Source organism: Notamacropus eugenii, chromosome 1, assembly GCF_028372415.1.
Source record: "Notamacropus eugenii isolate mMacEug1 chromosome 1, mMacEug1.pri_v2, whole genome shotgun sequence".
NCBI classification, from domain to species: Eukaryota; Metazoa; Chordata; class Mammalia; order Diprotodontia; family Macropodidae; genus Notamacropus; species Notamacropus eugenii.
The window spans coordinates 477,417,749-477,441,201 of record NC_092872.1 but is presented as its reverse complement, the minus strand read 5'-3'; the positions used below and the strand labels follow the sequence as shown (position 1 = coordinate 477,441,201).

Sequence of the window (23,453 nt, the reverse complement as noted above, 5' to 3'; positions counted from 1 at the left end):
AAAAAGCTAGGTAAATCTGAAGTTAATTCTAGCCTAAGTATTTGGTTGCCCACCATACTAACAGATCCAGGCATTGAAGTGATCAAACATTTAATGGAGCCAAAAATAAATAAGAAGATGAAACAGATTCACTTGCTTCGTCACTTTTGGTCTCTGATGTAGCTCCTGACTTGGTGCTTCCACTCTAAGTGGTCACAGACCATAGTGGTGGCCTTCAGAAAATCTCCATCCTTGTGTGTCAAAAATGTGTTCAGGAAACCTCAACAACTATTGGTAGTCAGGTGGTGGGAATGGTGGTGGTGGGAAGTAAATTCATCCCTATCCCCCAGGATGCCAGTGCCTCTTTCTGCTTCTCTGGCATCTCTTCACCTTCTCTGGTGAAGGGAGGGCATTGCACATAGACCAGCCCTATGCTCTGAGATGCCTCATTCATCTCTCTCTCCCCTTCCTCACTGCTACCTAACAAAAGTTTGGTTTAGCCAGAATTGTTTCTATTTGTCAGTTCATCCATTCTGATTCTGGGTCCTTTCCCGTCTCCTTCCAGAGGCACTGTGATTTCAGCTGAGTTCTAGAGAAGTCTTGTGATCCAGAATTCTAGGGAATAGGCCTTCAAGGCCCTATGACATTCAACAAATCCTTCAGGGTTTTAGACATGTCCAGGATTTAGGTATCCCAAGAAGTATAAGATAGCTTGAGATAGATGGAAGAAAAGTTGTCCTGGCAGTGAGGAAATTTGGATTCCAAGCAGTGTGATCAATCACCTATCTTTACCTAATTTTACTTTCCTTTCAATCTCCTCATTAGTAAAATGAAGCAGTTGGATGAACTCTGAGTGGTAGAACTTCAAGGGAGCTTACTTTACTCTGTTTTATTAAAATCTGCATAGTGCTCATAGCTAATTGGTGAGAGGAGACTAGGGGCCCAGTCTCTCTTCAAACCCCAGACACACTCATCTGTCTGTAGGGCCTTTGCTCAACTGTGCCTTGACTTGCTCAGGGTATCAAGATTTGCAGACTAGTAGTACCATGAAATCTCCAAGCATCCTTCAGTCTTGGAGGCTACGTGTTAGGACATAAATGGGGAGTGTAGGAAAAGTTGCTCCTTCAGCCTCGAAGTAGAGGATGGAGGCGGCTTATCTAATCTGGACTGGAGTGCTTTGGAAAATCCCTGTGAGGCTCAAGTGGGAGAGAAGAGAATCTAAATATAACCAAACAGCAATTAGTGTATTCCCCTTGGGTGGTCCTGGCTTCACTAACAAGGCTAAATCAGAGTTCCCGTACTCAGTGCCAGGGCCTTGGTTCCTTTAGGAGGCTGAGTACCTCCCAAGAAGTGGGCCTGGTGATGAAGCCATAGACAGTGTGTTCTGGGTTACAGGGTGAGTGAGATGATGCTCACTGTGGCCAGAGGGATGGAGGGGAGGGTCCACTGGGGTAAACTAGCAGGTAGTCTAAGGAATTGGCTCCTTTCATAGGTAAGGAGCATTGGACTGGGAGTCAAGAGGTCTGGGTTGGAGTCCCAGCTTTACTCCTAACTAACCGTGTGAGTTTAGAGAGTTACTTAACCTCTTCTCCTCTGTCAAATAAGGAGGCTGATCTAGAATAAAGTTACTACTAGATCTTAAATCTAACCCAGGCTCCATTTACTAGCTGTGTGATACTGGACAAGTGACTTAATTTCTCTAAATCTCATTTATAAAATTTAAGGAGGGTAGCCAAGTGGTGCTTGGAGTCCAGAAGACCTGAGTTCAAATTCAACCACAGAAACTTCCTAGCTGTATGACCCTGGGTAAGTCACTTAGCCTCTGTTTGCCACTAGAGAAGGAAATGCAAACCACTCCAGCATCTTTACAGAGAAAACCCCTTGGACAGAGTTTCACAGGGTCACAAAGAGTCTGACACGACCGAAATGACAGAACAACAAAAATTTAAGGAAAGTGTCTAGGCCAGCCACAGTTTGGTTCCTCTCCAAGTCTCCCACTCCTGAAGCTCTGGACTTTTTCCACCAGGTCCTGGGGGCACCTTCTCCCTCCAGCCCCCCCCCCCCCCCACTCCCGCTTTAACTTCCTTTTATGTATTGTCTCCTATGATTAGAATGCCTGACAGATAGTCAGGGACTGTCTTTCTGCTTATATCTGTGTTTCCAGCCCTTAGCATGGAGTCTGGCACATAGTAAGTACTTGACTTGACTTGACTTGGATTAGCTATACTGTAATAGCTTGCATTTAAAATAGTCAAGTAAGCAAGGTAATGACGATTCTCTTCGTCTTCCCCTCCCACTGCATTCTCCATCCAGCCATATTCTACTCCCCTTCCAATGCCCACTTCTGGATGTCAGGAGCAGCCCCAGCCTATTTGAAGTCCAGTTCAGCCATTTTTATACTCATGTTCAACTCTTCATGACCCCATTTGGGGTTTTCTTGGCAAAGATACTGGAGTGATTTGCCATTTCCTTCTCCAGCTCATTTGACAGATGAAGAAACTGAGGCAAACAGGGTGAAGTGACTTCCCCAGGGTCACACAACTAGTAAATGTCTGAGACCAAATTTGAAGTCAGGAAGATGAGTCTCTAGACACTGCTCTCCTTTCCCCATAAATTCCTTAAATTTAACTGGACAAGTCACTAAAATAGAATGCTGAGGAAGGAATGAAGGCTGCTACAGTAACTCCTTTTAATAGTTCCGATCCTTAAAGCACAGACAGGGAAGGAATGGGGTGCAGGGGGAGTCTTACAGCTTGCCCAAAGGTTTTCAACAAATTTCCTGTAGCTTTAAGGTGCTCAGGGATCCAGTGTCCTCACCTGGTGGGAGCTGATCCCACCCTTGGGATTCCCCACAGGGCTCCCCCTTGGATGGCAGGATAAGAAAGCCCTAGTGTTTTGATGACGTTTGGGCAAAGATTCTATGACTGGGCATTGTTCCATTTTCCTGGATTGGGATTGTGGGAAAACCTTCTGGAATCTGAGGGGAGGGGGCTGGGGGGGATGGCTTGGCTTTTGGGAAAGTTATTCTGGCTGGGCAGCAGTTCCAGATGAGTTTAGTGGATGTTCTTATAGCCCTGGAGATCCCCCTCACTGGTAAGTTTCTTAGCTCCCCCTTCTCAGTTGTCCCTCCTCTGTCGGCTCCCTCCCTCCACCCCAACAAAGGAATAAAGTCTAAAGCTAAAGTCTCCCTTACTTCAGTATCCTTGAGCCCCCAGTGCTCAGGGTTCTCAGAAAGTCCACAGCCCAAAGTCTCATCGATTCTAGTCCAGCTCTGCCACAAATACACTCTGCATTCATGGGCCCTCTGAGCCCTTGCAATCACCCTCTTTGTCTATGTAGACAATGAGATATAGTGAAAAGAACCCTGGAATTGGAATCAGGAAAGACCTAGACTCAAATGTGGGGCAAAACAGGGCTCATAGATTTAGAGAGGGAAGGAACCTTAGGTGGTCATCTAGTCCAATCTCCATATTTTACAGATGAGGAAACTGAAACCCAGAGAGGTGAAAGGACTGACCTCAGACTACACAAGGATTAAAATAGAAGAGTTGGAATTTTAACTCAGTTCCTCTGATGCCTAACCCAGTATTCTTTATCCTAGAGTCATTGCCTCTCCTCTCAGGATGTATAGTACTAAAAAGCACAGAGTTGTTGTGAAGCTTAAGCCAGCTAATGGATATAAGGTCTTTTGAAAGCTTTAAAGAACTTTACAAAAGATGTCAAAGATTGATGATGATGATGATGATGAAGGGATTGGACTAATGACCCTATCAATGTTAAAGTTCTGATTCAGTGAAACTCCATAAATTCCATTGTCCATGACTTCATTCCTGAGGACACCATGGATATTTGGAGTCTTTGTGATTTCACCGCACTCTGGGTTCCTAGAGAGTAGGAGGGTCCCCCTCCCCTATATTCCCTTAATGGAGTGGGATATAGGGGCAGAAAATTCCTGCTGGGCTCATGGGCAATTTCATATTACACCTCCTCACCCTCTGGAAGCTCCCATCCTGTGCCCTGGTTTCATCTGTGGTGGCAAAAGGAACAAGGAAAACCCAAGGAAGACAAGAGACTCATTGTCTCTCTTTGTTAGTATTTTTACTTTCTTGAAGGCTGATTATTTCAGACTTGGAGGACAAAAAAAAAAATAAAAAAGGTAGCCTGACCTCTGCCTCCTATGAGAGATCCTAAGGCAAATGTTTGAGGGGAGCCTTCTTTGAGGCCAGGGATGCAGTACCAAGTATCAAACTACTCTTTCTCTGACCTTGGACTATCATTGCCCCTCCCTTCCTCGATTCCCCTCTTCCCCACCCCAGTCCTACCCTAACCCAAGCAATCAGTCATTCATCACTTGGAACACTGCTCCCAGGTAGAGCAAACAGGACAGATACAATTCAACAGGGTGGAAGGTATTGTCTGGAGCCAAAATGTTTCTCCTGGGAAGTAGGTGGCTTTCCTTGGCCCAGTTGCAGAGTAGAGTCAATCTGGTCCCTCAGCACCTCCAATTCTTCCTCCAACATCCTGGATGAATTTGGGACCCCTGACACCAAGATGATACAATGAAGCCCAGGGACAACCCTCCACCCAACCCCTCATGCTCCTGGAACATGTCACCTGCCATTGATCTCTGACCAGTGACTTCCAGAGCTCTCAATTTACTTTATAATTGAAGCCTACCTATCCCTGTTGGTTTTCTTTCACCATTTCCATCTCTCTAAAGGCAACTAGGTGATAGAGGATAAATCATTGATCTGAGTTCAAAGGCTATCTCTCTTATTAGCTGTGTGATCCTGGGCAAGTCACTTTACCTCTATGTGCCTGTTTCCACGGCTGTAAAATGGGGATAATAATAGCACCTACCTTTCAGGGTTGTTGTGAAGATGAAATGAGAGAATATTTGTAAAGCACCTGGCACACAGTAGGCATTTGATAAATGCTCACTTCTTTCTTCCTTCCTTCCTTCCTTCCTTCCTTCCTTCCTTCCTTCCTTCCTTCCTTCCTTCCTTCCTTCCTTCCTTCCTTCCTTCCTTCCTTCCTTCCTTTCTACAGTGACCTTCCACTGTTAATGCCTATAGTACCTGCCTATTTATTCTAAGGTAGTACCGAGTAATGTTAGCTGGCTAATTTTTAATGTGCTTTTTTTCTCCCTCACTAAACTATAAATATGTTAAAGGCAGGGACCATGCTGCATCTTCGGATTTCCCTCCAGACCTTGCACACAATAATTACTTAGTAGTCTTGTTCAGGGAGGGACCCACTATGCCAGACACCAGAGAGGCAAAGAAAAAAATCACATTAGTGCTTTCAAGTAATTTTCAGTCTAATACTGAAGCACATATACACAAATACACACATATGTAAATATATATGTATAATGTATATATGTATAATATATATGTATATATGTATATGTAATATATATGTATATATGTATCTGCACACGTGTGTATGTGTGTGTGTGTATAAACTGTCAATTAGAAAATGAGTACATAAGAAAAGCACCAAGTGCTATGAGATGAGCTTTAGTGGCAGGATCACCTGAGTCCTTGGTTGCTAATGCAGGATGTTAGGTGTGAGACTTCCCCTTCCTCCATGGTCCCATCTCTTACCTCTTGACCTCCAAGGTGTGGTGCAGGGGCCCTGAGGTAGAGGTGGGGCTGAGGGTGTGACTTGGCCTGCTCTTCCAGAGATTTCCTCCTTTGCCAGGGTCTCTGCCAAGAAGTGAGCCCAGGCCCACTCACTGCTTTTCCTGGGGGAAGGAGGTGAGTGAGCGTGCCATTCTATTTCCCCAGCACCCTCCTTTTCTTTTCCTGCCACATGGCCTGGAACCCTCACCTACCTCTTCACAGGGTGCTCCCTGAGGTTAGGGCCTGGTGATTGGGTGAAGGGTTGGTTCTGGACTGGCGGACTGGGAACCTCCATCTTCCACGGGGTCTTGGAGTGGGCACCAAACACATGGAGTGGAGGCAGTTCTGACAAAATCTGGGAGGGCAGATATCCTGGAAGCAGTGAGGCTTCTCCCCTCTGGAAAGATAATCAGTCTATTAGCATTTCCCCTTCCGGCTCCTCTTCCTCATTCTCCTTTCAGAATCCCCAGATATACTAGGCACTGTGGTAGGAAAGACACTGAGCCAAGACTCCTTCTAGTCCCAATTCCTCCATGTGCAAAGCACGGAAGTTTGTGGGGAGCCAGTGCTTAGAGAATATTTATGGAATTAGATTATTGAATTTCACTCGCTTATTGTGTGATCGTGGGCACATCAAACCTTCTGTGGGTCTCAGTTCCCTTGGCTGTAAAATGCTGATGATGTCTGTCCTGTTGACCTCACATTATTGGTTGAGAATCAATATGAAACAATATAGACTGATAGAATGTTAAAGTTGGCTGGGAAATGAGAGAATATGTAGTTTAACTTCTTTATTTAATGTTGTCTAGAGAAAACTCACTGATTAGATCATATTTATCACAGAAAATATTAGTATATAAAAGACAAGCCTTTGAAAGATAACAAACCAAATATAAGATTAATTTGGCTAAAATAAAGATTTATATGTGGACAAGGGGAGATTCAATATTAGCTCATCTTCCTTATTTCATTTTACAATCAAAAATTAATTTTGAATTCACTTAGAAAAACAACAAAAGGAAGATAGGAAAAGTTATTGCTAATTCCAAAGAAAAATTCCTATCTTAAAGAAAAAAAATTATGAAAAGTAGTAGCAGCAGCTTTTCTAAAACCTACAGATAAATCAGTATAAAATATAGGAATTTTGTTTGATTTGTGAATTTAGTTATAGTAGTAGGTTTAAGAAAGAGAAAAATTATGCTCCCTAATGACAACACAAATAACAAATAAGTAAAAAAAAGATAGAAGTCAAATCTAACACTAAAAATGGATAATACTCTCCTATAAAAAGAAAGTTATGGAATAATGTGAAAATACACAGGGAGGTTAAGATTTAAAAAGTTGATTAAATAAACCATACAATGGCCATTTTGAAATAAAAAACTTGGATAGAAACATATTTGATCTCTGCTACAGATAGAATCCAAAAGCAGAAAGCATTAAGGGAATATTATGACATACTTGTAGAATGACAAGCTACAAATTTTACAATACTAAAATGGCATGTACTATCTAACACAGCAGTTAAGTTCATAAAAGAAAAGCTTATAACATTATTAAAAAAATTGGAGCATACTCTGCCTAATGGAATTAATTGATTCTTTGAAAATATATTAGACAAAGCATAATTATATTTATAAAGCATAAATATATTTATTATATTATAATTATTTACATAATTATATTTATAAGGCAGTTATTTTAAATGCTATAAAGTATTATAAGTTGGTAACTAGCTAAAGTTTATTCATTGTTTGATTATGTTGTATAAGTGACGTTACTGTGAAATGATATTGGTCAGGGAAAGTGTATTTTAAAAAGGTCTTTAGGAAATCCTAACCCTCCATTATCCAGAATATAATAAATTTAGCAAAATGCACACATTGTAACTTTGAATAGTTCAGTGAACAAAGTATAGTCAACATATCTACTTACAACTAAAAAAGGAGAAAATATACATTTTTTCCTTAAGGACACATGGAACTCTCACATATATTGATCATGTACTCAGACGCAAGAAGAAACCCTTAACATACTGCATTTCTGCCTTGCTGAATTTACCATCTTTTGGCCACAGTGTAACAAAACTAGAGATAACAATTTCCTCAAAGGTTCAAGTTAACAGTGGCTTTTTTTTTTAATTTAGCAACAATTGAATCAAAATGTAACCAATCCTGCTGCTACTGGAGAGGAATCCATGTTGGTGTGGGGGTTAGGGCAAGCACAGTCCACTCAAAGAACTGGAAGGAATCCTTAGAGGTTGAATTAAATGCATATCTGAACAGTAATTCTCTCTACACCATACCTGATAAGTGGTCATCCAGACTCTGCTTGAAAACATGCAGTGATGAGGACTTCATTCTCCCCTGAAGCATGTAATACTTCTTAAGGAAGGAGGTAAGGATAAAAATTCCTAGCAATTAGAGCCATCCAAATGGGGCATTAAGACCTAAACTCAATTGTCTAGATATAGTTTGAATAGAAGACTGTGACACTAGTTTGAATAGAAGACTGTGACACTATCAACTCTTCATTCTGGATATGAAATATTCCTTATTAATGGAATTGAAGAATGCTTTAACTTTGGGGGCTGCCATTTCATCCCGTTGAGTGTGCAGCCAACATAACATCTGGCAGAAGCATTACCTGCCCCTGCTGCAAGAGTTAGCTGCCCAATAAGTCAAAATATAGTACCCTGTAGCAACAGTTTGGTTTATTTCATGAATAAAAGGTCCAATACAAAAGAGAATGTCATGTTATGCATTGTGGTCTCCTTCCAAAAGAGAGATGAGGAGCTCAGGGACTAGGTAGAAATGAGTCAGTCTCCTTGGATCAGCATAGAGAACCCACCTGCAAAATTTTCTGGTCAGCTCCTTGGCTTTCTAGTTTAGACCAGGTTATTTGTGAACCTATAAAGCTAGACAGTGCCAGTCCAAACTGACCAAGGTGGCTTTTTGGAGCCTTCTGTCTTCAGTGCTGGTATGGCCTGCTGCCTATTTGGGAACACCAAACCTTAGAGGACAGTCCCTTACTAGGTCATCTGATTACTTGTGTAGCAATTCTACTAGACTTTTCATAACTATGTCTAGGGAAGAAATTCTTAAACAAACAAGGTATAAAGGAGAGCCTAAAAGAGAAAGCAATTTTGACTACACAAAAGCAAAAAAATATTTGCATGAACAAAATCAATGCAGATAGGAAGACAAGAAGGCAAACAATTAATTTTTAAAGTTTTTTTGCATCAAGTATCTAATAAAAGTCTGACACTTAAGGTATATAGAGAATTAATGCAAATGTATTATGAACAGAACCATTCTCAATAAGTGAGTGGTCAAAGGAAATCAACAAGTAACTTTCAAAGGAGAAATGGCAAATTATTAACAGCCATAATCTTGAACACCCAAATCACTAATGACAGAAATGCAAATCAAGGCAACTCTGAAGTCTCGCTTCCCATCCAGGAAATGATCAAAGACTACCAGGCAATTTAAGCCTGTCAAAATGATGATTATATGTCACTCCTAAAGGGCCTGCCCCATAGTTTCTTGCTTCTTTTTTCAACTTAATTGGAATTTTGACCCTGCCTGCTTTAAGGATTTGCCTTCTTGTTAGTCTATCTTGATCTACACTACTCCCTGGTACAAGGCCCACTAGCCAACCTGCAGGTGCAGAGTCTCACAGATGGGCTTATGGGACAGTCATAGAAATATCCAAAGCATGAGCAAGAACAATGTGCTTTTAACGTTATTCATCTTGCTCAAGTAGAATTGATTATTTTCAATTAGAGAATCCAAGGTAATCAACCCAAATGGAGACATGTTAAAAGATAACAACTCTCATTTATGTAGCACTTAAGGTCTGCACTGCTTTCCTCCTAACTAGGCTGTGAGCTAAGTAATACAATCATCCCCATCCTATGGATGAAGAATCTGAGAGGTTAAGCAATCCATTTGAGCATGATCATCCAGCTAGTACAAGGGATGGCATTCAAATGCAGTCTTCTAATTCCAAATCCAAAGCTGTCCACCATATTGCCTTGGAGATATCAAATCACAAAAGTCCCCTACACTGTTTTAGGGTACAAATGAGAGATGAAATGATGAATAAAACACACTGTTGACAATAAATGCAAGAAAACAAATTATTTGCCAAGGTACACACGAGATTTTTTAAAAAGAAAATTATAAAACCCTCATAGGAGAAATAAGAGAATGTAACAAGCAGAGTCATCTTTCCTCCATTGATATTAACATGATAAACATGTTAATCCTTCCCAAATTAATCTACAGATGAAGTTCACAACCAATGTATCTTTTTATAGAACTAGAAAAAAACCAATAAAGTATATATGGACAAACAGCTGGGCAAGAATTTTGAGAGTCTTTGGAAAAACTTTTCATTCCCTCTTCATCAGCTTTTCATTTCCTCTAGATTCAATTAGACAATAACCAAGCTTTCTTCTATTGGTTGAAAAGTCTTGCATGTATGTATATTGTGTGTACATATGTGTGTGTGTGTATGTGTGTGTGTGTCTGTCTGTTTGTCTGTGTGTGTGTATGTGTGTGTGTGTGTGTGTGTGAGAGAGAGAGAGAGAGAGAGAGAGAGACAGACAGACAGACAGAGACAGAGAGAGACAGAGAGTCAGTGGAAGAGAAGGATTCTAGAAATAGAATATACCAAAAGTTAGTGCATAATAAACTTATAAAAAAAACCAGGAAACGAAGCTTCTAATATATGCTTTGGGGAAAACTGGATTATAATATGACACTTCATTATCCCATAAGTCTTTGGCCCTTTTTTCTCCTCTATATATTTTCTTTTGGCAATTTCATGACCTCCTAAAGCTTCATTACACTTCTCTGCAGAAGGAAGGGATTCCAACTTTATCTCCCCACCCTTGATTTCTCCATGGAGCTCTGGTTCATACCTTTAGCTATTGGCTGAACATCATCTGTAACCTCACAAAGTCGATATCTTCCACATGGAATTTGTCTCCCCCTTTCCCAAATCTCTCTGTAAAGCTTCATTCTTTCTGTTGATTCTTTTGTTTTGTCCCAGTTACCAAGGTCTAAAACCTTGACATCATCCTTGAACCTTCCCTTTCTGCCTCAAATGCTTGCATGCAAATCAGTTGCCAAGTTCTTTTGATTCTATGTACACAATCTAATAACTATGGCCTCTTTTATACTTGTGTTTGCCAGTAGCCTGGTCCAAGACCTCATCATCTCCTACCTGAAGGTTGTAATCATCTCCTTCCTGATTATCCTACCTCCAATATCTTCCCTCCTCTAATCCATCATTCACACAGTTACTAAAATCATATTGATACTTAGGTCTGACCAGGGCATAGTCCTCCTTAAGAACCTTCAGTGGTACCTTATTACTAAAGGGTAAAGTACAAACCCCTTAGGCCTGGGAATTAAAGCTCTCTAGAACCTGAATCCAAATGACATTTCCAATCTTATTTCACACTACTTGCATTTATTCAGTCTAAGATTTTCTCCGATCACATCTTTCCCTCTTCTGTTTCTATGTATTTGCCTAGACTTCCGATACGCCTGAAATGAACTTCCTTTAAATCTTCACAAGTTGGAAATCCTCTCCTTTCAAGTACCATCTCAAGTGCTATATTCTTCATTGTTCCTGGCTCCTCCTTAGTTGGTAGCACTCTCTCTGCCTCAGATACCTGCTTCTTAGCTATGTGAACCTGGGCAAATTAATCTCCCAAGGCAGGTTAAGTACTTCCTGTGTAAAATGAACAGATTAGATTACTTCTGGGCATTTTCTATCTCTAAATCTATGAATCAATCAACTGGATTTCTTCTTTTCCCTTTATCACTGTTAACTTTATCTCATTCTTATTTGTATGTGTGTAATATACTCCTGATTAAATTGTAAACTTTTTGAGGCCAGGGTCATGTCATATTTTATCCTTGGATCCTCCAAACCTAGCACAGTACCTTGCACATTTTGGGTCTTTAACTGACACTTATTAAGTTGAATGCTTCACATTTCACATAACAATTACCTACAAACAGAGAAATGAGAAACAGGAAAAAAAAATTTCTTTAAAAAAGGTTAGGAGACAATGAAATAACATTTGTCACAAATATAATGGACAGAAAAGTTTTAGTCCCTGGAACAAATTTCATTACTGGAGTCCAAATAAATAGATTTGATTGGATAAAAATAAAAAAAAATCTATACAACAAACATCAAAATTATCAAAAAGTAGTTGATTTTGATGACATCATACCTGACAGGTTTCCTGAAGGAAGCCAGAGGGAAGGGGTGAAAAAGTAGAGAATTCCAGGCATGAGAGACAAGTGAAAATGCATGGAATAGGAGATGGAGAGTCTTATGTAGTAATGATAAGGAGACCAGAGCCACTAATCACACAGTATGTGGAGGCAACCAAGATCAGAAATGTAAGAAGGGGTCAGATTATGAAGGGCTTTAAATGCAAGTGGAGGATTTTGTAATCTATCATGTAGGCATTTGGGAGCCACTGGAGTTTATTGAAAAGGAAAATGACATGGTGAGACCTGAGTTTTAGGAAGTTCACTTCACAGACCTAAATAATTGGATAAATATTAATTGTTTATGGATAGACAACTAATATAATAAAAATAAGAATATTGCCTAAATTAATTTACTTATTCAGTGCCATATCAAAGTACCAAAGGATTATTTTATAGAGGTAGCAAAAATGATGATTAAATTTATATAGAGGAACAAAAGTTTAAGAATCTCAAAGGAAAAAATGGAAAAAAAAAAGGAATTAAGGAGTCATAGTAGTACCATATCTCAAACTATAATTCAAATACATCAATTTATCAAATATATTCAAATACAATTCCAAATAATAATTATCAAAATAATGTGGTACTGATTAAGAAATAGAGAAGCTACCCAGTGGGATAGATTAGGAACACAACATACGGAAGCAAATGAACCCTAGTAGCCTGGTATTTGATAAACTCAAAGACCCAAGCTACTAGGGTAATGACTCACCATTTGATAAAAATTGCTGGGAAAACTGGAAATTTATCTGGCAGAAATTAAATTTGTTGTGTTTGTCCTTCTTCATTCTCAAAGAGGACCATGACATCAAGGAGATGATGACATGACTTGCAGTTGACTTTGATTTGAGTGAGGGAGGGTTGTGCAAGGTCACCAGCCTCACTTTCTCCTACAAAGAGTCCCTACCCAACCTCCACTCAATGGCTGGTTTTGGACCCTCTTGGCTTAGAGTGAATGTCAATAATAACAGTTTCTCTTCCAAACAATAACTCTGAGGCTCCTGACCTCCCAGAGTGATTTATATCTTTATTTTCTCTATTCTATTAAAGGGGCCATCCCCCTGACTACATTTTTAAAGAGGACTATTCACTGAATGGGCATTACCTCTCTTTAAGTGAGGACCTGAAAAGGCCTTAGCCTAAAAGACCAAATTTTCCCATTGCATCCTGAGCCATCTCCAGTCATCTTGATGAATATCTGGTCACTGGATCCAGATGGCTCAGGGGGGGAAAGTGAGGCTTGGTGACCTTGCACAGTCCTACCTTACTCAAAACAAAGTCAAGTGAAAGTCATGTCATCATTTCTCTGATGTCATGGTCCTCTTCAAAAATGAAGGACGAACACAACATGTGGGTCCAGTGTTGTCCAGACAGTTATCAGGAAAATTGGAGATGGCCCAGGATGCAATGGGAGACCCTGTCTCTTTTAGGTTAAGATCTTTTCAGTTTCTTACTTTCAGTGAATAGGCCTCTTTAAGAATCTAGTAAAGCCTAGCTGTGTGACTTTGGGCAAGTCACTTAACTCCAATTGCCTTACCTTCCCCCCTCCAAAACAAAAACAAAAGAATCTAGTCAAGGGATGGCCCCTTTAAATTTACACCCATATTTCACACCACATACAAAGTTCTGAATGGGTAGATAACTTACACATAAAAAGTTATAGTATAAACAAATTAGAGGAGCAGGGAAGAAATTGCTTTTTGGATCTGTGGACAAGGGAAGAGTTCATGAGCAAATAAAAGAAAGAGAAGATGACAGAAGATAGCTTTGAATATATAAAATTCAAGTGCTTTTGCAGGAGCAAAGCTAATGAATCTAAGATGAAAGGGAAAACAGTTAGCTGATGAAAATATTTCCAGCATGTTTCTCTGATAAAGATTTCATATCCATAGCATATTCACACATACACACATAACATTTGTGTGGATATGTCATGTTTATGAAATTTTTATCAGAGAAACAGGCTGATAATATTTTTCTCAATTAGCACATATAATATTTGTGTGTATATAGAATGGATTCAAATTTATAAGAAGAGTCATTTAATAATGACATGCAAAAAACTCCTATGAATTACTAGTAATTATAAAAATGCAAAATAAAACAATTCTGAGGCACTATCTCATATCCATTAGATTAGCAGAGTTGTTAAAAAAAATAGAAAATGATAAATATGGAAAGACCTGCAGAAAAACAAGGACATCAGTGCACTCTTGGCGATGCTGTGAATTGGAGCAGCTGCTCTGGAAAGCAAATTGGAACTCTGTCCCCAGACCCATATATCTTGCTAAAAGAAGAAAGCTAAGCTGGGAAGGCTATACACACATAAACATAGTTCAAATATAGAAATTGGCAAAAGTAGCAGAAGGGGCTAGAAAAGGAAAAATAATTTAAAATCTTTTAAATATTATAGTTTTAAATGTTGTTTCATATTGAGAAAGAGAAAAAAAGGAAAAGAAGAAGGAAAAATGAATATATTTAGGAACCAAAAGCCCAAGAAATGAAACAATCTATCCTATTAAGTGCCTGCTCTGTGCTAGGCACTGTTAGTCACTGGGAATGCAAAGACAGTCCCTACTCTGGAGGAGCTTACGTTGTATTAGGGAAAACAGCATGTTCATTAATAAGTATAAAAAAAGATATACAAAATAAATTACAAGGTAAATTTTTTGGGAAAGAACTAGTAGTTGGAATAAATCAGAAAATGTTTCATGTAATGAGTTGAATGGAATAAGGAATTCTAAAAGACAGAGATGAAGTGGGACTGCTTCAAGGCATGGTATAGAGGACAGAGTATCATTTGGGGAAAAAACGTCCTGAACCAGATCAACAAAACAGAAAACCTTGAACAACCTGATCTCAGAAAAAAAAAGTGAATAAGCTATAATTAAATTCCCAAAAGGACAAGGGAAATGGTACAGATATATTTATAAGTGAATTCAATTATAGATGTAAAAGAAAAAAAAAACAATTTCTGTAATACAGAAACTCTTAACAAAAATTGAGAAAGCAGGGAGCCTATCAAACTTCTATGACACAACTATGATCCTGATACTCAAATCATGGAGCAATAAAGCCGAATAATTGAATTGAAAAGGAAAAGAAAAACTGCAGAAAAAAAGAAAAAGGAAAATGACATTCCTATAAATTGTTAGAGATAAATCTATATTTGCTTAGCAAATGGAAGAGATTGGCAATAAGGTATATTATTTGCTTGTAAAAAAAATAAAAATTTTGTATACAAAAGAAACCTTTAAGTAGGACAACTATTTAGCGAACATGGTGGGCAGGACTGGAAACCTGTGTGGTAAATATCAAATAAAGACCTGATATCCAGTAGCTAAAAATATAAAAATAAAAGTTCACCAGGGCAACACTCAGTCCTCAATGAATATAAATTTACCTATACATATATTTATTATATATTAATATTTATATATATATATATATATTAAATAATCACAAGGACAGCTTCCAGGTCACAGAAGCAAGAAGATGGTGGACTAGGCATTTTCTTTGATACCCATGACCTTTCAAACCTCTCCAAAACAGAAATTATGTACTAAAGATTAACTTCAGCTGTTTCCATGGTCTGGAACACCCAAAATCCAAAAGAAGGTTGACAATAATGACAACAACCACAACAACCCAGGAACTGACCCTGAGCTCACTCAGCACCCTCCCACACTACCAGCAGCAAGGCTACATGAGCAGATCTAAGGACATGAAACAAGTTTACATAAAAACCAACCCCTACACCCCTAGTCTACTTTCCTTATTTCCAGTGCAGTGGAGACCCTGGATTTAGGTTGTAGGAGATTGTCGACCCTGCTGGGGCTGTGATCCAGAAGCACTGAACTACCAGTGCCTGGGAAAACAGCCTCTGAACTGGTGGTACTGGGCCAGAGAAGTGAAGACTAGAGGGAGTGCACACAGGGGGCTGTGAAGCACTCTACCACGTTTGAGGAAAAAAACATAGCATCCAGCTAGGTCCAGTTCTGACCTTTCAAAAGTTAGTTGGGGCTGAGACTTGCACTGGTAAATTGGGAAGTGCCCAGTATGTGAGAAGTCTGAGATGCTTTGAGATATAAGCCTTAAGGAACCACAGTCAGAGGAGAGGGAGTCAGAAAGTGAGAGATAAGGAAAATAATGAGGAGGGGGAAGGGTGAGAAGGCTGAAAGCACCAAAGATTTCAGGAAGAAGAAAACATAAAGACCTTGAACATAAACAGATAAACCATCAGGAAAAACAGAAAAAAATATGACCTCCAGATCTAGTAAACAAATTCAGGTTTCTATAAAGAAATACTGAAAAATAAAGGACAATTTGATGAGACAGAGATCCCTGTGGAATTTGAGGAGGACATGGAACCACAACATGCTATACCTGAGTGGTTTAAAAATAAAGGGGAGTTACGGGAGCAGAATTTATATCCTGCACAGCAAAAATAATGAAAAGAAGAGAAAAATTTTAATCTGCAATCCTCACCAAAGAAACAAAAGGAGAACAATAAATAGATTGAGAATGCAAAGACATTATAAATGAAGACAGCCTAGAAGAAAAGCAAAAACAAAAACATTAAAAGAAAATCTGTTCAGTATGCAAGCAGTACATAATGATCTTGAAGACAGGATGAGTAGAGAAAACATAAGGATCACAGGTCTCTCAGAAGAACTTGACAGGACAAAAAATCTTGACACCATAATGAAGGAAATAATACAAGAAAACTATCCAGAAGTTTTGAACATAGATAATGAAATTCCAAAGCAAAGAATTCGCAGATTGCCTCCAGGAAAAAACCCAAAGATGCAAACTCCAAGACACATGATGGTTAGATTTAACAATTCAACTCAGAAATAACAAGTTCTGCAAGCCATCAGGAGAAATACTTTCAAATACAAAAGAAGGGACATTTGAACAGTGCAAGACTATCCTGTAGCCACAAGAAAAAAAAAGAGGGAATGGAATAATGTATTCTGCAGAACATACTGCCCAGGGTGATCTGTCTGGCAAATCTGGGCTTAACTATATAGGACAAAAGATGGACATTCAATAACATGAATTTGAAACATTTTTCAAGAGAAAACCAGAACCAAAGAGATTATTTGCCTCTTCAACACTCCAAACAACAGAAATTCAGGAGGAGTGAATGAATGTAGTGAACAAAGACAGCAACAATGAGTAATTACAGAAGAACCAGTAAGCAACTTCTTTCTAAATGTACCCAAAGAGACAGGGGTAAAAGCAGAAATCTTACAGAAGCAACAGTGAAGAGGCAGGCAGGGAGCTTTACAGAGAGAATCTGGTGATACCCTGCCTTTAGGTGAATTAATGCTTCTTTCTTATAGCATGGGAGAGTACATAAGAGCAGAGGACCAGGGTGAGTAATGTGAGTAATGTACTTGGGCTAACAATGAGGGGGAAGGTGACCTTTGTGGTCTTTGAAAGAGAAGAACCTATAGGGAAGTGAGTGAGCAGGACAGGAGAAAGATTGAAAAGCTGGGGGCGGGGGAAAGGAAGGAGTCCTCACATTGAACTGATGAACACTGCTATGAGTGAAGAGAGATGACTCATGAGGGAGGAAACCTTGCACTGGATGAAATTTGGGGGATTTAATACTTAAAAAAATCTACTTGTCCTGAAAGAGGAGGAATTGGAAACCTTAGGGAAATGGACAGAAGGAGATTTCCAGGAAAATATAGAAAAATGAAGTCATCAAGAGAGAGTATAAATCAGTGGTCAGAAAAGTGTCCTGCCATGTTTCAGTGTCCTCTCTGACACCAGTAACAAGTGGCATTGTTCTGAGAGTGAGGCACAATGGAAAAGAGAAATCCATGGAGCAAGCCCTACAGAGAAGAGGCAGAAAGAACCTGGAGGGAAGTAATTAGAATGGAGAAGCTTTGGCTGTATGAGAAATGCAGAGAAAAAGAGAGACCAGATGATTATAGCAGTTATGAATTAGATAATGAGGGTCCAGATTAAATAGAAAGAGAAGATGAATAAGGAGGAGAGTACCCCTTTTTAGAAAGGGGTACCAGAAATGAAATTTAATAGAGGCAGTAACCTAGCTGAACTCTCTCAATATTCCCCTCTAAATAACTTTAAAATAACACCAAAAATCAAATTTTGGAGTAGAAGAGTCAACGAAAGGTCAGGATGAGATTTTTCTGGCCCGAGAAAACTTAGGAGGTCTGCAGGAAAGATCTATGACACCAGGGTGGAGGTCTATCCAGAGGACACACACAAAGTGGCAGCAGTAGCTTCTGGAGCTCTCAGATCAGAGACAGCAACGGTGCTGGAGAACAGATCAAAAGGAAATTACAGGGGATCCTTTGCTGGCACTGGGTGCAGTTGATACTGCTTGACAACCCTATTGTCCATACAGTTCTGGGTCACAGTTCCAGAGTGAAGAGGAATACTTGTGATCAGTGACAAGAAACTGGGGGCCCTGGTCATATGTCCAGGGCCAAGAAGAATGCTAACACTTGGAGCAGCAAGGGAACAGAGCAGCAGAGACGTGATCACATCTCTCCCTGGATCACATCACCTTGGAAGCACAAAAAGCTTACAGACCCTCAGAACTAGTTCTGAAAAGAGCAAAAGTGCTGGGTTAGTGCCTCTCCACCCGCAGGTGAGCAGAAGACAGCTTTAACATAAAGTTAAAATTCAAGAAATAGACTGGAAAAGTGAGCAAATAACAACAACAACAAAAGAAGTTGATCATAAAAAGCTACTATGGTGGCAGGATAGACCAAGACACAAACTCAAAAAAAGATAATAACATGAAAACAGTTACAACCAAAGCCACAAAAATGCTAATTGGACACAAGCCTAACAAGAGTTCCTAGAAGAATTAAAGAAAGAGAAGTGGTAGAGGAAAAATTAGGAAAAGAAATGAAAATTATGAAAACAAAATTAACAGCTTAGAAAAAGAGGCACTAAAAATTTGATGAAAACTACACCTTAAACAGAATTGGCATGATGGTAAAAGAGGTACAAAAATTCATTGAAGAAAATAACTCCTTAAAAAAAGAATAGGCCAAATAGAAAAGGAGAGGCAAAAATTCACTAAAAAAAAGAATTCTTAAAAAGCAGAATTGGAATGGAAGATATATAAAAGCTCACTGAAGAAAGTAACTCTCAAAATTAGAATTGAACAAGAGGAAGTTAAGAAATTCATGGGACATCAAGAAACAGTAAAATAAAGTTAAAAAAAGAAAAAATAGGAAAAAAATGTGAATTATCTCATTAGAAAAACAACTGACCTGGAAAATATATTGAGGAGAGATGATTTAGGAATTATTGGACTATCAGAAAGACATGACCAAAAAAGAACATAGATATCTTATTTCAAGAAATTATCAAGGAAGACTGCCCTGATCTCTTAGCTCCAGAGGGTAAAATAGAAATTGAAAGAATCCACTGATCACCCCCTGCAAGAGATCCCAAAATGAAAACTCCCAGGAATATTATAGCTAAATTGCAGAGCTTTCAGGTCAAGGAGAAAATACTACAATTAGTCAGAAAGAATAATTCAAATATTATGAAGTTACAGTCAGGATCACTCAAGATTTAACAACTTCCATGTTAAATGATCAGAGGATTTGGAGTATGATATTCTAGGAAGGAAAAGGAGCTAGGATTACAATCAAGAATCACCTACCTAACTTCTCCTCTTCAGGGGGAAAATGAATATTTAATGAAAGAGAGGATTTTCAAGCATTCTTGATGAGAAGACAAGAGCTGAAAAGAAAAATTTGATATTCAAATACAAGACTCAAGACAAGGATGAAAAAGAGATCATGACAGAGAAATCATAAGGGACTCAATAAATTAAGCTGTTTATGTTCCCACATGGGGAAGATAATTCATGTAATTCCTAACTCCTATCATTGTTAGAGCAGTTAAAAGGAGTTTACATAGATAGAACAGATGGATATGAGTTGTTTATGTTAGAATGATCTCAAAAAAAAAGAAGATAAAGGTGAGAAAGAGGGACACACTCAGAAAAAGGGATCAGGAGAGGTAAAATGGGGAAATTTTCTTACACAAAGAGGAATAAAAGGAAGAGTTTTTAGAGAGGAGAGAAAAATGAGGAATGGTGGCAGGCAATGCTTGAACCTCACTCTCATTAGAATTGGTTCAAAGAAGGAAAAATATACATACACACACTCAGATGTGTGTAGAAATCTATCTTAAGCAATAGGGAGGTAGGAGAGGAGTAAATAAGAGAAAGGGATAAATGATATAGAGGAGGGCAGATTGGGGGGAGGGAGTGGTCAGAGGCAAAACAGACTTCTGAGGAAGGACAGGATACAAAGAGAGAGAGAAGAAGAAACAAGAAAATGAGATGGAAAGATACACACAGTAATCAGATCTATGAATGTGAATGGAATGAGCTCACTCATAAAACAGAAATAAAGAGCAGAATGGATTAGAAACTAGAATTCAACAATATGTTGTTTACAAGAGATATACCAGAAACAGAAAGACACACATGGAGTTAAAACAAAGAGCTGAAGCAGAATTTAATATGAAGAAGAAAAAAAAGTTATCTACAATCATATAAAAAAATGCTCTAAATCACTATTTACTATAGAAATGCAAATTAAAGCATCTCTATGGTACCACCTCACAACTATCAGAAATGACAAATGCTGGAGGGGATGAGGAAAAATAGGTAACTAATGAACTGTTGGTGAACTAGTCAAATCATTCTGGAGAACAATTTGGAACTAGGCCCAAAGGACTATAAAACTGGGCATAACCTTTGACCCAGAAATACCATGATTAAGTCTGTATCTCAAAGTGACCAAAGGAAAAGGAAAAGACCTGAATGTACAAAAATATTTATATTACTTATTATGGTGGCAAATAATTAGAAACTGAGAGGTTGCCTACCAGTTGAAGAATGACTGAACTATTATTCTATAAGAAATGATGAGGGAGGTGATTTCAGAAAAACATGGCAAGACCTACGTGAACTGATGCAAAGTGAAGTGAGAAGAACTGGGAGATTATTGTGCACAGTATGTGTGTGTGTTCGTCCTTCATTGCCGAAGAAGACCATGACTTGCACTTGACTTTGTTTTTTTTTTGAGTGCTGGAAGGCTGTGCAGGTCACTAGCCTCACTTCTCCTCCAGAGCCATCTGAATCCAGTGACCAAATATTCATCAGGATGACTGGAGATGACCCAGGATGAGGCGATTGGAGTTAAGTGACTTGCACAAGGTCACACAGCTAGTGAGTATCAAGTGTCTGAGGTGAGATTTGAACTCAGGTCTTCCTGACTCCTACACTGGTGCTCTATCCACTATACCACCTAGCTGCCCCTTGTGTACAATAACAGCAATGCTGTAATGATGATCAAAATGATGATCAACTGTGAAAGACTTGGCTACTCTAATCAATACAAGGAACAAAGATAGTTCCAAAGGACTCATAATGAAAAAATGACATCCACATCTGGAAAAAGAGAGTTAATGAGAGAATTTGGAACTCAAAATGTAAAAAGAAAAGAATGTTAAAAAATAAATGACAATTTTTTTAAAAAAGAAAGAAGAAACCTCTAATTCCCGGAATTTCACTACTTTCTAGGTCAGCCTATTCTACATTGAATTTAATAACAAAAAGGTTTTCCTTAAAAAAAAAAAAGAAATTAAATTTTTTAAAAAAGAAACTAATGAACAGGACATGTTGGGGAGGAGAGCAAGGGAAAATCTATTTGACCAAGATTAAAATAAGAGGGAAAAAGAAAACATAATTAGATAAAAGCAGGAAAAAGAAACTAATAAGCACAACTCTAAATGAAAGGGGGATAACAAATGAGAAGAGGGGATTAGGAGTGAGGTAAACAGAGCCAGTGGGAACAAGGCCACCTTTAAAAATGTAACTGAAGTCTAGCAATATCACTTCTAGGACTGTATCCCAAAGAGATCAAAAAAATGGGAAAGGGTCCCACATGAAAAAAATATTGATAGCAGCTCTCTTTGTGGTGGACAAGAACTGGAAATCAAGGGATTGCCCATCCGTTGGGAAACAGCTGAAGAGTTGTGGTATATGAATGTAATAGAATACTATTGTGCTATAAGAAATGATGAACAGAAAGACTTCAAAGAGGACTGGAAATTGATGCTAAGTGAAAGGAGCAGAACCAGGAGAATTTTGTACACAATAACAGCCATAGTGTGCAAGGACTGTTTCTGATAGACTTAGCCCTTCACAGAAATGCAAGGATATAAAACATTCCCAAAGGACTCTTGAGGCAAAATGTCATCCACATCCAGAGAAAGACTATAGAATCAGAATGAAGCAGACTGTTTTCTCTTGTGTTATGTTTTGTTTTGTTTTGTTTTTTCTCATGGTTTGTCCAATTCATTTTAATTCTTCTATGCAACATGACTAATGTGAAAATGTGGTCAGTAAGATGTATGTGTAGAACCCATAAAAGATTGCATGCTGTCTCAGGGAGGGAGAGAAAATTTAAGACTTATGGAAGTGATTGTAGAAAACAGAAAACAAATAAATTAACTTTTAAAAAATTACTAAAAGAACATAATACTGTGTTTACAGTAGGACCAAAAAAATATAACTCAAAAAAATTTTAGAGACAGATGGAGGAAAATATGAAACTAATTCTTATAACTTTAAATGTGAATGGATTAAACAATACAGTAAAATGAAAAAGTGTGACAGATTAGAAAAGAAAACAAAACTCTACATTTTGTTGCTTCCAGAAAGCATTTAAAAAACAGACATACGTATAATAAAACTGAAAGGATGGAAAAAATATACTATGCACTAGGTTAATCCACAAAAGCAGAAGTTGCCATCATGCTATCAGACAAGCAAAAACAACTATTCAAATAATAAAAGATTTAAACAACAAAACTGTATTATTCTGAAAGAAACGATAGATAACAGACCAATATCAATAGTAAGCTTATATGCTCCAAATGACCTAGCATCCACATTCATAAAGAAAAACTTAATTGAGCTTCAAGAAGACGTAGACAGTAATACAATAGTAACAGAACTCTTCAATGACCTACTATCAGTTATAGGTAAGTCAAACAGAAAGATAAACAAAAGAGAAAATATGAAACTAAACAAATTTCTGGAGAAATTAGAGTTAAAATACTTATGACATTTTCCAAATGGAAAAGCAAAATTGTATATGAAAATCTATATGTACATATAGGCACATTTTTGTTTATACATACATACATTTTATATATGTGCATGTTTCTTCACATCACATGGAACTTTTTAAAAAAAAAACTGACCATGTAAATGATGTGTGATGAATACAGAGAAGCATGGAAAGACCTATATGAACTGATGCAGAGTAAAGTAAGCACATCCGAGAAAACAACATTCACAGTAACTACCACAATATAAATGAAAAGAACAGCTCCCTCCCACCATCAAAAATATATTTATTATATCATAACAAAATTATAAAAATCAAGTGGGACTCAGACGAAAAGATACAAGAAACACTCATACCCTAACCCTTTGGAGATGGGAATTCCACAGATGGTA

General features: G+C 38.3%; 1 protein-coding gene across 2 annotated transcripts in view; it reads right to left on the bottom strand.

The window, feature by feature from the left end:
- Window positions 1–2,055: 2,055 nt before the first annotated feature.
- KIF12 (kinesin family member 12) overlaps window positions 2,056–23,453 on the bottom strand; it is a 36,502-nt gene continuing 15,104 nt past the window's right edge. For both annotated transcript variants that reach the window (XM_072632429.1, XM_072632428.1), the window contains exons 17-19: window positions 5,819–6,003; window positions 5,589–5,728; window positions 2,056–4,519 (exon numbers count right to left, since the gene is read on the bottom strand). In XM_072632429.1, the coding sequence (XP_072488530.1) occupies window positions 4,374–4,519; window positions 5,589–5,728; window positions 5,819–6,003 (471 nt within the window). In that variant the 3' untranslated portion in view covers window positions 2,056–4,373. The remainder of the gene's footprint in view (window positions 4,520–5,588; window positions 5,729–5,818; window positions 6,004–23,453) is intronic.